At 39.4% G+C, this 14,141-nt stretch overlaps 1 protein-coding gene across 7 annotated transcripts in view; it reads right to left on the bottom strand.

Annotated features, from left to right (window-relative positions):
• The window catches only part of LOC127453450 (dual specificity tyrosine-phosphorylation-regulated kinase 1B-like), a 93,430-nt gene that overhangs the window by 6,923 nt on the left and 72,366 nt on the right, over positions 1–14,141 (bottom strand). For 5 of the 7 annotated variants that reach the window (XM_051719797.1, XM_051719796.1, XM_051719799.1 and 2 more), the window contains 7 exons: positions 9,880–10,025; positions 9,039–9,158; positions 8,506–8,694; positions 8,117–8,264; positions 7,027–7,313; positions 5,481–5,627; positions 1,271–1,432 (listed from right to left, as the gene is read on the bottom strand). In XM_051719797.1, coding sequence (XP_051575757.1) covers positions 1,271–1,432; positions 5,481–5,627; positions 7,027–7,313; positions 8,117–8,264; positions 8,506–8,694; positions 9,039–9,158; positions 9,880–9,942 — 1,116 coding nt within the window. In that variant the 5' untranslated portion in view covers positions 9,943–10,025. Of the gene's footprint in view, positions 1–1,270; positions 1,433–5,480; positions 5,628–7,026; positions 7,314–8,116; positions 8,265–8,505; positions 8,695–9,038; positions 9,159–9,879; positions 10,026–10,565; positions 10,712–14,141 lie in introns of all 7 variants that reach the window. The other 2 variants (XM_051719798.1, XM_051719795.1) reach the window with 2 other exon arrangements.

Genomic DNA, 14,141 nt, shown 5'->3' with positions numbered 1-14,141 from the left:
TCCAGACTTTTACCCTCCACCTGCTATCACCTTTGCATCTTAATCTGAGCCGGAATACGGACACACACACTTTCTACATTCTTCAGCAGACGATACTTTCACTTATCACAATGTAATTCTATCTACTGGCTGCAGTCATTTAACCTCTGTGAACATGTGTTGCACTAAGTAGATATCGATATATCACAATTTTCTCACACTATTACATTAATACTTTAGATCCTTGTATCGATTTCTTATTTATGTATGCACTGATATGTCCTACAGATAAATAAATGAAGAAGCAGGTTGCCTAAATAAGCGGAAACTCTGAAACCACAATTCTCAAAGTGGTTAGACCCGCTCTGTGGCACCGTACAAGACGAAAGTTAAGCGAAGTGCGTGAGGGATTGACTCTAAAATGTATGAATGTCTTTGCATTAAATAACAAAATATCAAACCAAGTGCCATTTATTTTAACAAAATATAATTTTTAATATTGTTAGGTTTTAAATGATAAAACAACTAGATGTATCATTCAATATTAGGACAAAAAGTGCTGACACTTTCTGGTTGTCAAACCTTGTGGAATAAACTACACCTGTGGTTACTCTGCTAGAACAACTGTGTGAACTTGAGGGGAACTGACTTCATCCATTAAAATCACTTTGGAATGAGGCTTTGACAAGTGTCTGTAGTTCTAAAAAAACAAAGGTCTAGCATCATTTGTTTGCAGATGCCACTAGGATTTTGATCTTTTGTCTCTAACGTAATGACTTTCAGACATTAAGTGTGACTAAAGTGTCCAAAACTGTTGTGATACTTTACGTATCACAATCCGTATCAGAACGTGAGGTTGCTGGCGATACCCAGCCCAACTGTGCCAAATCTGATGTCTCTGTGCAAGGCTCTTTAGAGATAAAATGAGGGTGGCTGTGAGAATGATAATGTTGAAAATTATGCAGATGAGGAGAACAGATGCTGAAGGTACAGGGTTTGATTGACCTTGCGCCTCAGGAAATCAAGATGGGTCAGTGGAGAGAGGAGGAGCTTTTTCTGTCACAGACCAGCTCGGGTACATTAGCCTCGCTTAAATTTTTCATCTTGTGATTGAGACTTATCCCCAACCATTTTCTCCACCCTCACACTCTCCCTCCTCTGTTTTAGTCCTACTGTCTCTCTTCCCCTCTCCCTGAGGATAAAGTGAGCGTCGGTGTGGAGCAGGTGACAGTGAAGGAAGGGAGGCTTTAAGAAGAGGGCGAAGGTTAAGTAGAAGCAGAGTTTTACTCACGGAGGCTGAAGGATAAAGTACCTTCTTAATGTCCTTGTTCTTCTTGACGGTCCACAGGCCGTCAGAAAGCTTGTCGAAGTACTTTCGTGCTTTAGGGGCCTGATCCAGCATATGGTTGGGCGGGACCCCAAGCACCTCCACTATTTTATTCATCTGGTCCACCTGAGAGTGAAAGATAAAGCACAGTGTCAAAAAAAAAATCGAAAATGTATTTATGTTCCAACTAAGTCAGACAGCATACGCTTGCTGTGCACAATATGGCACCACATTCATAAAATAAGTTTATCAGATATCAAGACTTATTTTTAATTGCTTTTGTTGTTAGAGCAAGTTGATTAAGGATGAGTACACAAAGTATGCATTCTTACATCCCATTTGCGCTGTTTTTTAAATGTTGATCTACGTGCATATGCTTCAACCAAATGTTTGGCAGTTGCACTGTGTATGATTGCATTTTGTTTATTTCAAATTGAGCTGAATAAAGGGATATTTCACCACAAAATGAACATTTTAAAAATCATTTATTCGCCCTCATGGTATTCCAAACCCATATGAATTTCTTTCTTCTGTGGAACACAAAATTAGTTGTTAAGCAAAAGGTTAAACTCATTCTCTTTCATTGGATCTTTTTTCCATTCAATGAAAGCGAATGGTGATTTAGGCTGTCTTTCCGCCTTATAGCTCGTTTTGTTTTCCATGGAATAAAGAAAGTCATACAGGTTTGGAAAACTCCATATCAACAGTTTATTTCAATTTTATCATCAAAATGGTGTAAATGGTGTGGGCGATGGAGGAAGAAGAGGCATGGACAAATGAATTCATTAAAACTTTAATCAAATGAAAATATAACAATTAATTTTCAACATAATATTGTATTATTTTGTATTAAATGAAGTGCTTACAGAACCACACAGCACAATTCAAAATACAACACTGGAGTTATATTTTGCATACCAGAGCATCACAGATGTTAGATACTGCTTAAGTATAATACAATTACTACTGATTTATTATTATTATTATTATAAGTAGTAGTAGTATTACAGTGAATATTACATAACTTTACAGTGGTGATATATTTCTGTCATGCTTTTTTCCATATAAATTTAACTTAAATTTTGACAGAGCTTTTGTTTTTAAGTGTTTCTGTGCTGTTTTGACCAAGGACGTTAGCCGGTCGTGATTATTAAACCACAAAAGGCAGCTATATAATTAAATAAGTATGTATGTACTCGGTATGTGCCTCATGCTACAACGTGAATTTGCACTGTTTACCATCATCTGCTACAAACAGAGCATGCGATGCTCATGACAGTGTTTTCCCTGTATGAGCCAAGGAGAAGCTTTAAAAGGTTTGAGCAGCTGGCATCAGAACAACACTGTCTCCACACATTCATAAGTGCTCACATTTGAATTACACTGGTGGCCAAAAGTTTGGAATAATGTACAGATTTTGCTGTTTCGGAAGTTAATTGGTACTTTAATTCACCAAAGTGGCATTCAACTGATCACAAAGTATAGTCAGGACATTACTAATGTAAAATACAGCACCATCACTATTTGAAAAAATTCATTTTTGATCAAACCTAGACAGGCCTCATTTCCAGCAGCCATCACTCCAACACCTTATCCTTGAGTAATCATGCTAAATTGCTAATTTGGTACTAGAAAATCACTTGCTATCACATCAAACACAGCTAAAAGCTATTTGGTTCGTTAAATGAAGCTTAACATTGTCTTTGTGTTTGTTTTTGAGCATGTCTTAAGGTCAATATTAGGTCAAAAATGGCAAAAATGAAACACCTTCCTCTAGAAACTTGTCAGTCAATCATTGTTTTGAGGAATGAAGGCTATACAATGCTTGAAACTGCCAAAAAACAGAAGATTTCATACAAAGGTGTACACTACAGTTTTCAAAGACAAAGGACAACTGGCTCTAACAAGGACAGAAAGAGATGTGGAAGGCCAGATGTACAACTAAACAAGAGGATAAGTACATCAGAGTCTCTAGTTTGAGAAATAGACACCTCACATGTCCTCAGCTGACAGCTTCATTGAATTCTACCTGCTTAACACCAGTTTCATGTACAACAGTAAAGAGAAGACTCAGGGGTGCAGGCCTTATGGGAAGAATTGCAAAGAAATAGCCACTTTTGAAACAGAAAATCAAAAAGAAAAGGTTAGAGTGGGCAAAGAAACAGACATTGGACATCAGATAATTGGAAAAGAGTGTTATTGATCTTAACCCCATTGAGCTTTTGTGGGATCAGATAGACTGTAAGGTGCGTGAGAAGTGCCCGATAAGACAGCCACATCTATGGCAAGTGCTACAGGAAGCACGGGGTGAAATGTCACCTGAGTATCTGGAGAAACTGACAGCTAGAATGCCAAGGATCTGCAAATCTGTCATTGCTGCACAAGGAGGATTTTTTGATGAAGTCTTTGAAGTAGTTTAAGAAGTTCTGAACATTTTTTTCAAATTGCAATAGCCATTTTTCACATTATTAATGTCCTGACTATACACTGTGATCAGCTGAATGCCACTCTGGTGAATAAAAGTACCAATTTCTTTCCATAAGAGCAAAGTCCCAAAATTCCAAATTTCTGGCCATCAGTGTATATGCAAACTATATTTTTATCTCATTAAGTTGCAGCTTTTGTGGTTAAATAATCTCACTAGGACATAACATGATTTTAATTTGTGGGCTGAAAGTTTACATAATGACATTTGTAGGTCAGATGGTATCGGTTTTTGGTATTGGAACATTTTTACGAGTACCAGTATATGAGCGTGGTATCGGACCCCATACCAATACCAGTATCCGTATCGGGACATCCCTAATTAATAGAGTGCTTACAGAATTCAGTTCAACGTTTGTTACGGAGTGTGGCACATCAATATGAGTTTTAAAACAATGGAACAATCAGAAAAACTGGGGGCGGGACAAGCATCTTGAATGTACTGAGTGTTTACAGTAGCAACTTAATAATTTGTCTGTTCGGTTAACCATTAAATTCTCCTCCCTGCCCAGTAGGGGGCGATATGTACAAAGAATGTGAATCACCAAAAACAGAAGGAGAAAGTGAAAATGAAGGAAAAAGGACTTAAATATTGATCTGTTTCTCACTCACACCTATTATATCGTTTCAGAAGATATGGACTGAACCACCAGAGATGTCTGGAATACTTTTATGTTGCCCTTTTGTGGATTTTTTAGCTAAATTCTTTGGGCACCCATTCACTTGCATTATATGGAACTACAGAGCTGAGATATTCTTCTAAAAATCTTCATTTTTGTTCAGCAGATGAAAGAAAGTCATACACATGAAAGGGTGAGTAAATGATGAGAGAATTTAAATTTTTGGGTGAACTAACCCTTTAAATTTTCCATTAAAGGCCAAAATTTGCCCCCGGGGTTATTTATCAGGACCATTTTTTATCTTTATGGTAGCATTTTTTTTTTCTAACCCTGTAGAAATATACTGTGTTATCATTTCATGTCAAATACTTTAATCTTAAATACATTAATCAATTCATAAGTAAATAAATTCAGGGTTCCCACCCTATTTGACCACTGAATTTCCATGCCTTGTCCATGACCTTTTCAGGCGTTTTTGATTGCTAGATACAGATTTCTAAAAACCACTTTGATTCAGATCAATTTGCTAACGAATGAATCAGACCGATTTGTGAACCATTTAACCTAATTAGTTAAAGAGAACTGACTCGAAAGAATGATTCACAACGACAAATCGGACATCACTATGGCTTGCGAGCAACTTTTACTCTACACAAAGAGCAGTATCTAGCTCATGAAATATTTTAGAGCAGATAACATCTAGAAAATATGTATTAACTATAGAAATTTCAATGACATCTGAGATTATATTAATTCCCATGACTTTTACAGGCCTGAAGAACACAACTTTATACTTCTGTGATATTTCCATGTTTTGCATGACTGTGTGAACCCTGATAATTAGGTAGGCACTTTACTTTTAATTTAAATCAACATCAACTCATTTTGTGTTGTAATGTTGTTATAAACTTAACCATTTGTCTGCTTCTGCTACAATATCTTAAATGAGGGAACAATCTATTACATTAAATATGAGCACCTGTATTCTGTTCCGTTCCAATGCGCAACATCTAGTGTTTTTTGAACGGAAGAATATTTTTATATACTCACTGTGGGACAAATGGCCATACCTCATTGGAGCCGCTGAAGAGTGGCTCGCCCGTGTGCATCTCAACCAGGATACAGCCCAGCGACCAAATGTCTATAGCCAGGTCATACGGCATGCCGAGCAACACCTCAGGTGAGCGGTAAAACCGACTCTGGATGTACTGGTAAATCTGTGTTGCGATGGAGGAAGAAGAGGTAGTTGAAAGGCATGGACAAATGCAGGATACACAAGTTTCTACCAAGCTGAGCTTTCACTTTTTATCCACTAGGGGGCAGCAGAAGCTGCAAGTTAAGAAGGATGGTGCAGCACTGCCACCGGAAATCTATTCTCAATTAGTTATACCCATCTGAGCTGTGGGAAAGACCTCTAGAATGTGCCATGAATGCACATCCCACCAGGCGGAGACCATGGTGTTTCATTTCTGTGTTATAGATGCATTTATTCAATTCAGCTTCACCATGGCATCTCTACCAATGACAGAAATTAAAGGGATAGTTCACCCAAAAATAAAAATTCTCTCATGATTACTCGCCCTCCTGGCATCACAGATGTGAATGTCTTCAGAACAAAAATTAAGACTTTTAGAAGAATATTTCAGTTCTGTAGGTCCTCACAATGCAAGTGAATGGGTGCCAAAATTTGAAAGCTCCACAATCAACAAAGGGAGCATAGAAGTAATCCATATGACTCCAGTGGTTAAATCCATGTGTTCAGACACGATATGATAGGTGTAGGTGAGAAACAGATACAAATTTTAAGTCATTTTTTTTGTCATAAATTCTCCTCCCTGCCCAGTAGGGGGCGATATGTACAAAGATTGTGAATCACCAAAAACAGAAGGAGAAAGTGAAAATGAAGGAAAAAGGTTAAAAACATAAATATTGTTCTGTTTCTCACCCATACCTATCATATCGTTTCAGAAGATATGGATTGAACCACCAGAGATGTCTGGAATACTTTTATGATGCCCTTTTGTGAATTTTGGAGCTAAATATTTTGGGCACCCATTCACTTGCATTATATGGAACTACAGAGCTGAGATATTCTTCTAAAAATCTTCATTTGTGTTCAGGAGATGAAAGAAAGTCATACACATGAAAGGGTGAATAAATGATGAGAGAATTGTTATTTTTGGGTGAACTAACCCTTTAACTTTTCCATTAAAGGGCAATATTTGCCCCCGGGGTTATTTATCAGGACCATTTTTTATCTTTATGGTAGCATTTTTGTTTTCTAACCCTGTAGAAATATACTGCGTTATCATTTTATGTCAAATACTTTAATCTTAAATAAATCAACATCAACTCATTTTGTGTTATAATGAGTATAAATAGGCCAAGAATCAAATATTAAGAAATATTTCTGAGGTAAACAGATGCATTCATTAGGGGATAATTTTCTTGCCCTGGTTAGCTTCTGACCCCAGTCTCCACTAATCATTTATGTCTGTCCGCCATGCCAAGAAGAGAGTGAGTTTTCAGAAAACTGATCTAGTTAACTACTGGGTGTGACCTCATCTCAACCTGCCAATAGGAAACATGAATCCAGTTGGTCTGATGCAGTCTCACCCTCTGTCCTAGCTGACAGGAACTGCCAAAGTCCACAATCTTGATGGCACTGCGCTTGGGGTTGCACAGGAGGATGTTCTCGGGCTTGAGGTCGCAATGGATGATGCTGAGCTCGGGAGTGGCCAGGAAGAGCAGCGCCGTGCACAGCTGCTGAGCGAACTTGCGCGTCAGGTTGAGCGAGACGCCGCGGAAGTTGGTGTTGCGCAGGAGGTCGTACAGGTTGTAGGAGAGAAGCTCAAACACCAGGCACAGGTGGTTACGGAACATGAAGTGCCTCTTTAAATGAACTGAAGAAACAAAAATGAGAGAAGAGTGTTAGGACTTTCCCCAAAGTTAGTTCCTGTCATTATTTACTCACCCTCATGTTGTTCCAAATGCATATGACTTAGATAAAAAAGGGAGATGTTAGGCAGTATGTTAGTCTCAGTCTCCAATATTATATATTTTTTCCATACAACGAAAGTGAATAGCAATTAAGGCTGTCATTCTGCCCAATATTTCCTCGACTTCCACAGAAGAAAGTCATACAGGTGGGGAAAAGCATGACAGAATTTTAATTTTGGGTGAACTCTCTTTTAAATGTATTGAAATGATATGCTTGACCATATACTAAAGGGGTGGTCACACTAGGCTTTGACCATGCAAAATTACTTTGGATATTGCATTGGATACGGGCAACAAGATATGATGTTCTAGGGGCTCTGTTTTTACTAGATAATATATCACGTATAACGTTATTATATTCAAAATGGTAAAATTTACCATGTACTCCAACTTTCCTGACACTCCGATACTGCAAACCATGAAACTTTGAAATTTGTTTCCTTTGTAGTGAGCCAAGAGGTCAATCTGTGAACGTTCAGATCCTCTAATGGTCAAATGTTTTTCTTATGTGAATTCGCAAAGTAAACTTCACAGAGCGAAATGCGAAACTTCCTAACATGTGCTTGAGTTTGCATGCGTATGAATGAAAGTGAATAGAGCGCAGTGTGACTGCACCTTAAGAGTCTAACGTAGAGTAGAACTATGATAACAGCGTTTTATCTGCACTTGTATTCTGTGTTTGCAAAAAACAGCGTCTAGTTTTTACCTATGTAGTACTTCATTTCAGTGTCGTGTTTGTTCATGAGCTCTAGAAGCCGCAGCTCAATCTGGGCCTGGTTCAGGAAGGCTTTCTTGTTCTTGATTATCTTGATGGCCACCCACTCCTGCTCGTGGTGGTCGTAGGCTTTCACCACCTACACAAAAGGAAGAAGAAGAAGAAAAAAAATCAGCATTTAAATAGCAGGATACGTCTAGTTTTACAACAGAAACAAAAGTAGAAAAAGTAGTATGTCTTTTTTAATTATTTCAACAATGTTTAAAAGCAAGTGGCTTTCTGTATATATGCCTTCAATTCTCTGTAATCGCAAAAAACAAAAACAAAAAAAGTTATTTTATGTTGGCCCATTTTATTTTGTTCATAAGAGTAGGACTTACCTGTCCAAAGGAGCCCTTGCCAATAAGTGAGTCGATCTCGTAACGATCCAGCCACTTCTCCCCGTTTTTCACAATGTAGTCATAGTTGTCGTCGTCGTAGCCGTCGTTGTACACCTTGCGCTCTTTTTTGTTGCTAGAGTCCTCAGGGGGAACCTGTTGGGCTCGCCGTTTCTTCTTTGTGTAATACACCTGGAAAGTGAAGGATACAGCATCCATGACTGGTGTGGCAGAACGACCCGCCCCTCCCTAAAGTCATCGCCACCCTGCCTCTTCTAAAGACCACACTGGACTCTGCTAAAGGTTTACTATTTGCACCTCTGTACTACTCTCTATAGCAGGGTTTCTCAAATCAGGGTGAGCAAATCCCTAAAATGTTTACATTACTTAAATATTAGGGGTACTCAAGTAAATGATTTAGGTCATAGAGCTTTAGCATACCAGCACTCTATATTAAGAGAGCTACCTCACAAAACAATCATTAGGGAATTCATAAGATCAGTCTTAACAATAACTTAAATGCCAGGATGGCTTACCTCATTGATGTGCTTGTATGTCTTGATGAGATCAACAGAGAGTTTCCGTAGTGGCGCGCTGGCGGGATCTCGAAAACTTGGGGGTATCCTCCTCTGCAGGATGGTCATATCTGACAGCACCTGCACAAATCAAGAACACCAATAAGAAGAGCGAAAGTACAAAAGAGGCAAGGCAATAAGAAAGAGTGAATTGTCAGGTGTCTTCTCATAAAATGAATGGTAAACTCATAAATAAAATGTTCCAAATCCAACACTTTTTGGACACAATTTATTTGTATTTTTATGCTATTTTAACAGTTTTTCTGAATCTTTGTGAATGATAAAAAATATAGTGGCTCCAAAAAGTATTTGGACACTTTAAAAGGTACAATCAGTAATTTCTTCCCTCATTAAAAAGTTTTACTCCTAAAGAAATGAATAGTAATTTTTGCAACATATGTATAAATTATGAGCACTCACATGAGATGAAAACTTATCAGCAAGTCATATAATGTAAGTAACCTTATAAAAGCCATTTTATTCTATATGCGGAGGGTCCCCTAATGGGGGCTCCATGTTAGGATCATATAACCAGCCAAATACTACTCGCTTTATCCAATTTTCACTCATGGATTCAGTTAATCATGGCTTACTGTGAATAGTTCTACAATGGCACCGGTAACAGAAAACTACTGTGTTACAAAAAAGTGCACCTTTAAAATAAATGCCCCTTGCTTTGATATTATGGTATCTAATGCAAATTACATTGATACATTTTTGACTTAAGTGTGCAAATAAATTTGGAGGCCACTGCATGTGCAAATGTTTAGCATGTAGTTGTAGGGGGGCGTGTTTCTGGTACCTGCTGCTGGTCGGCCATGGAGTGGATGTTACTGAAGGAGGGGTGGCTGTGCTGGCTCGACATGGTTGGCTCAGCGGGGGAGAAGCCCAAGGCGGCAGGCTGGCAGAGGGTAGAGGAAGGGGGCTTGCATCCTGAGCTGCTTCCACCTTAATATAGGGGGAAAAAACAAAAAACGAGATGTATCAGAAGACACATTCCTATTGTGCATCACAATAATATTGACATGGGTGTGGGGAGAAACGCTGCACTGCAGTAACTATGGACACACTCAGGCACCATATTAGAAGAAAAACTAAACTTATTTTCGCAGCCTCTAGTGAAGAGATCTTTGAAATCTTCTACAATCTCATGGAATATTGGTACTTTAAATGAGCAGCTTTCTTCTCAAGATGTTCCAGTTTAATTCTGGCTTGGGAAATTTCATCACTTTCTCAGGTCAGCATGACAACACCAGAGATTGTGTGTTAGAGTAAGAAGGTGGAATATTCTGCTCTACACCTACAAAGCCCAGATAATAGTTTCCAAATCAGAATACTTCTCTGAGTTTCTGAGCAGCAGCATGTACTTGTAACAGCATGTACATTTAACAACTATAAGTTGATATTACATATACGCCATAAAATTAGTGTACAGCAGGTATGCAAACCCAGTGGAACAAAGAAAAACAGCCTTGTGCCACTGCAAACCTCAGCAGCTGATGTGAGTGACTAAGAAGCAGAGCTATCCATGGTCCTGTGCTGCCACTCGTTGGCCAAGAATATGCTGCAGGTTTTGCCTCTGAATACAGGGTGTAGATTTGACGAGTGCTGACCTCATATACCTCAACTGGTGCCTAAATTACAGGTAAACATACATATCAGGAAGTATAGAGGCAAAACAGCAAACAAGCCAATAACCAATAAATCTCCAGTCACTCTGCACAGACAGCATCAAGCATAACTAGATTTGTACATTTTCTGTACGCACTGCCACAATGCTAGGATGTTTGCTAAGGTGTTCAGAGTTGCTTTTAGTGTGTTGCTATGCAGTTACTAGGGTGTTCTGGGTGGTTGTTAGGTGGATGCTTATTGGCCCATATCAAAAGAGCCCACCGAAGTGTCTACGATATCCTAGGCTTGAATCCCACCGTCAATGTTTGTCTACGGGATTTTATGTTTGTTTTGCTCGTTTTATCGTATGCCCAGGGCTGATAAAAATATAAATTTTCCATAAATGGTTCCGATATGATTTATTAAAATTGCAAGGTCGATTTTAATATTGGGAAATCTTTACTGATACCCAGCCCTACTTCTTCAGGTAAGAATTGCAAGTCTGACAGCTTAGAAAAGTAATAGCACACCACGAAGGTGGAAACAACAGAAGTGGATATGCACATCAAGAACGCATGTGTGAGGAGGTCAGGACATACTTGCATTTGTAAACTCAGTCTGAAGGAAAATAAAGATCTTTACAGATCTAAACTCTTGAAGAGAAATAATTCAGTATCTCACAGCAGTAGTAGCGCAAATGCACCAACCACCTGTGTATGTGCGCACAGTCAAACAATGTATACTTTGAAAGGCTGAGCCTTTGACTGTACACAGATGCTAAGTGTTTGCGTCTAAGCCAATGTATACTTTGGGCTTTAGGGTAAAGGGTCTGTTCAAGTCCCTAACCCCAAATATGAGCATAGCAAGCATGGACTGTATAGATAAATATGAGACCTTTCAGAAAGTAGGTCAGTAAAGTCATGGAGCCAGTTACGTATACACAAGACTAAAGGACTAACAGGGAACTAAACTACAGGCTTATAAAGAATTAATGTTGTCCCAAATTTGATGGACAGAAATTTTAAACTACAGGATGCAATTTTTCTTCCGCCCACAATGATCCAATAGAATGTTGAACATTTATAATGTAAAAAGGAAGTATCAGACATTTCAGGAACTGGCAAGAATGTGCCGAGAGTACAGTAATTAAGTCAAATTGCTGAGTGCGGAAGCAAAGATGTGAAAGTCGGACAGGAGGATATGAAATGGATGAGATATTCCATAGCAAATGCTTTTATTGCTGCTTTTAGGGGCTGACAGGTGAGGAGTAATGGGGGTGAAATTTATCAATGACACATTACAACTTGAAAAAGCCCGACGAACAATGGCCATAGCTTAAACAAAGTACAAAACGACACATCTGACCACCGTCAACCCCAGAGAGTGATGTCAAGCATTGCTGTTACATTCCCATAGGAGGAGTCCCAGCATCAACTCACAGACAGTAAAGCTGCCTGGATAGAGCAATACATATGTGACTCATCTCAAACTGGTTTCTTTCTGCTCAAATCCTGTTGCAATTAATGAGAATGCACAACTAATGCCCACATGCTTCATTGCAAGACCTGCTAAACAGCTACTAGCTGATAAAAGCTTCATCAATTTGCACACTAGCAACAGTAATACTGCATTGACAGTCTTTTATAATGCCCTGAATGAAAATGCTTTTACTTATTCATTATACTTTCCTATGCCCTCATTTTTAGAGTGAAATGATGACTGTTAAAGCGAGCAATCTGCTGAACAGCAGAAAAAAATGTCACACTGTGCCTTTAAATGCTGAAATGAACACATTGAGAACTTCCTGAGTGTGACATCACCCTTCCTCCGCTCTGATTGGCAGAGGCCCCCTCCTTCCTGATTGGCTGCTGGTATCCAAGGGCTGGGCAGCGAGGTCTCTATAAATAAACCTGGTAGCTTATGCTGTATCAGCAACCCTTCCCACAATGCCGCTCTCACCCTCCCTTTCCCCACCTGTTACCTCTCTCTTCCCCCCCACCCCCCTCACAGTCCAAACTGATCTGGCCACAGAACTCAAATAAATGTTTGCAATGCGAAAGAATATTAATAAAATAAAACAGCCGAGGGCACATGCTTGTCTATTGACACACAGGTGCCAGTGCAGAAGTTATTGTCACATTTGCAAGTGTCAGATCAGGGTTGATAAATATATCAGGTGGTGGATGAAGTAATCATCTGCTGCAATTAACCATGCACAGACTCACCTCACTCCACAACCCCATAGCTGACCAAACACAGCTGCCAGCTGCCAATCAGGGTGTCACCATGGCAACAGACCAGCCTACTCCCTGACTCTAAGGCACAGGAAGAGAACCCCCCCCTCCCCCGTCGCTCCCACCCTCACCCTTCCCATGTCCGTATTGACCCCCTATCTTATTCCCTGTTAGGGTAATGGGAACACTGGTGCTATTGAGCCAAAGTTGGACACACCATGATAGTCATGTGAGGAAACGAGGGCAGGAAGGTGAAAACACAGTTTGATTATTATTGTCTGATTAAGAGAGCACTATCCTCTAAAAAGAGCTCATATATTTTCCCTTAAATATCTCAAAAACATTAATGTCAATATCTTTTAAATGGAGTGTAAAAACAGGCCTATACTACTGCAATGGTTGGTAAGTATGGGCGGCCATTCTGAGCAGGCATGGGTTAGTAGGGGTGCAGAAAAAGATGGCATGGATAAGATCTGCTTAATTCTCATAGAACTTGGAAGAACTAGAGGAACAGATATGCCAGTGTTACTGATTGTGCCATTTTGGAAGACCAAAATTACATTAACTTGATTTAAAAAAAAAAACAAAAAAAACAGGGAAACATCATCGAGAGCCACAGCTCCCAGAATTCAACAAGTTTATGATCCCAATCAAATGTGCTATCAACTTTGAGGTATATTTAGGTATCTTTCAATGATAGCCCTTACTTCCGAGCAATTCAAATAATTGAAAAAAAAAAAAAAATGGAAGTTTTTAGAGGAAGGACATCCTTATATTGTCATCTCTCTCAGTTGTCAGCTTTCCATAAGTTCCTTTAGCCCACTCGTGCATTGAGCGCCAAACTAGTCTGTTTTTGTGTGTACAATGTGTGGTTTGCAGTGGGTTGGGGAATATAAGGCAAGGATAATCTTCAAAGTATACTCTCTTGACTTCGAGCCCACGCAGACGTGTCTGACATGTGCGCAGTACGACTGCTTTGAGATACTCTTAGCACAGTCAAGAGCAGGCGCATGCACCTGCATCGGCAACACAATGCGGACTCTCCGTATGCATAGAAAGACTAAGTCTAGGGTGTACTTCGTTTGTCCGTCTGCTGTTCCCTCTCGTGCATGGTCGAGTGCTCAGCCTTTCAAAGTATACACTTTTGACCGCGAGTCAATACGGATGCGCTGGACGCACACAGACTATGACTGCTTTGTGAGACTCATTTATCAGTCAG

Source organism: Myxocyprinus asiaticus, chromosome 15, assembly GCF_019703515.2.
Source record: "Myxocyprinus asiaticus isolate MX2 ecotype Aquarium Trade chromosome 15, UBuf_Myxa_2, whole genome shotgun sequence".
NCBI lineage: Eukaryota > Metazoa > Chordata > Actinopteri > Cypriniformes > Catostomidae > Myxocyprinus > Myxocyprinus asiaticus.
This window is presented reverse-complemented; position numbering and strand designations above follow the sequence as displayed.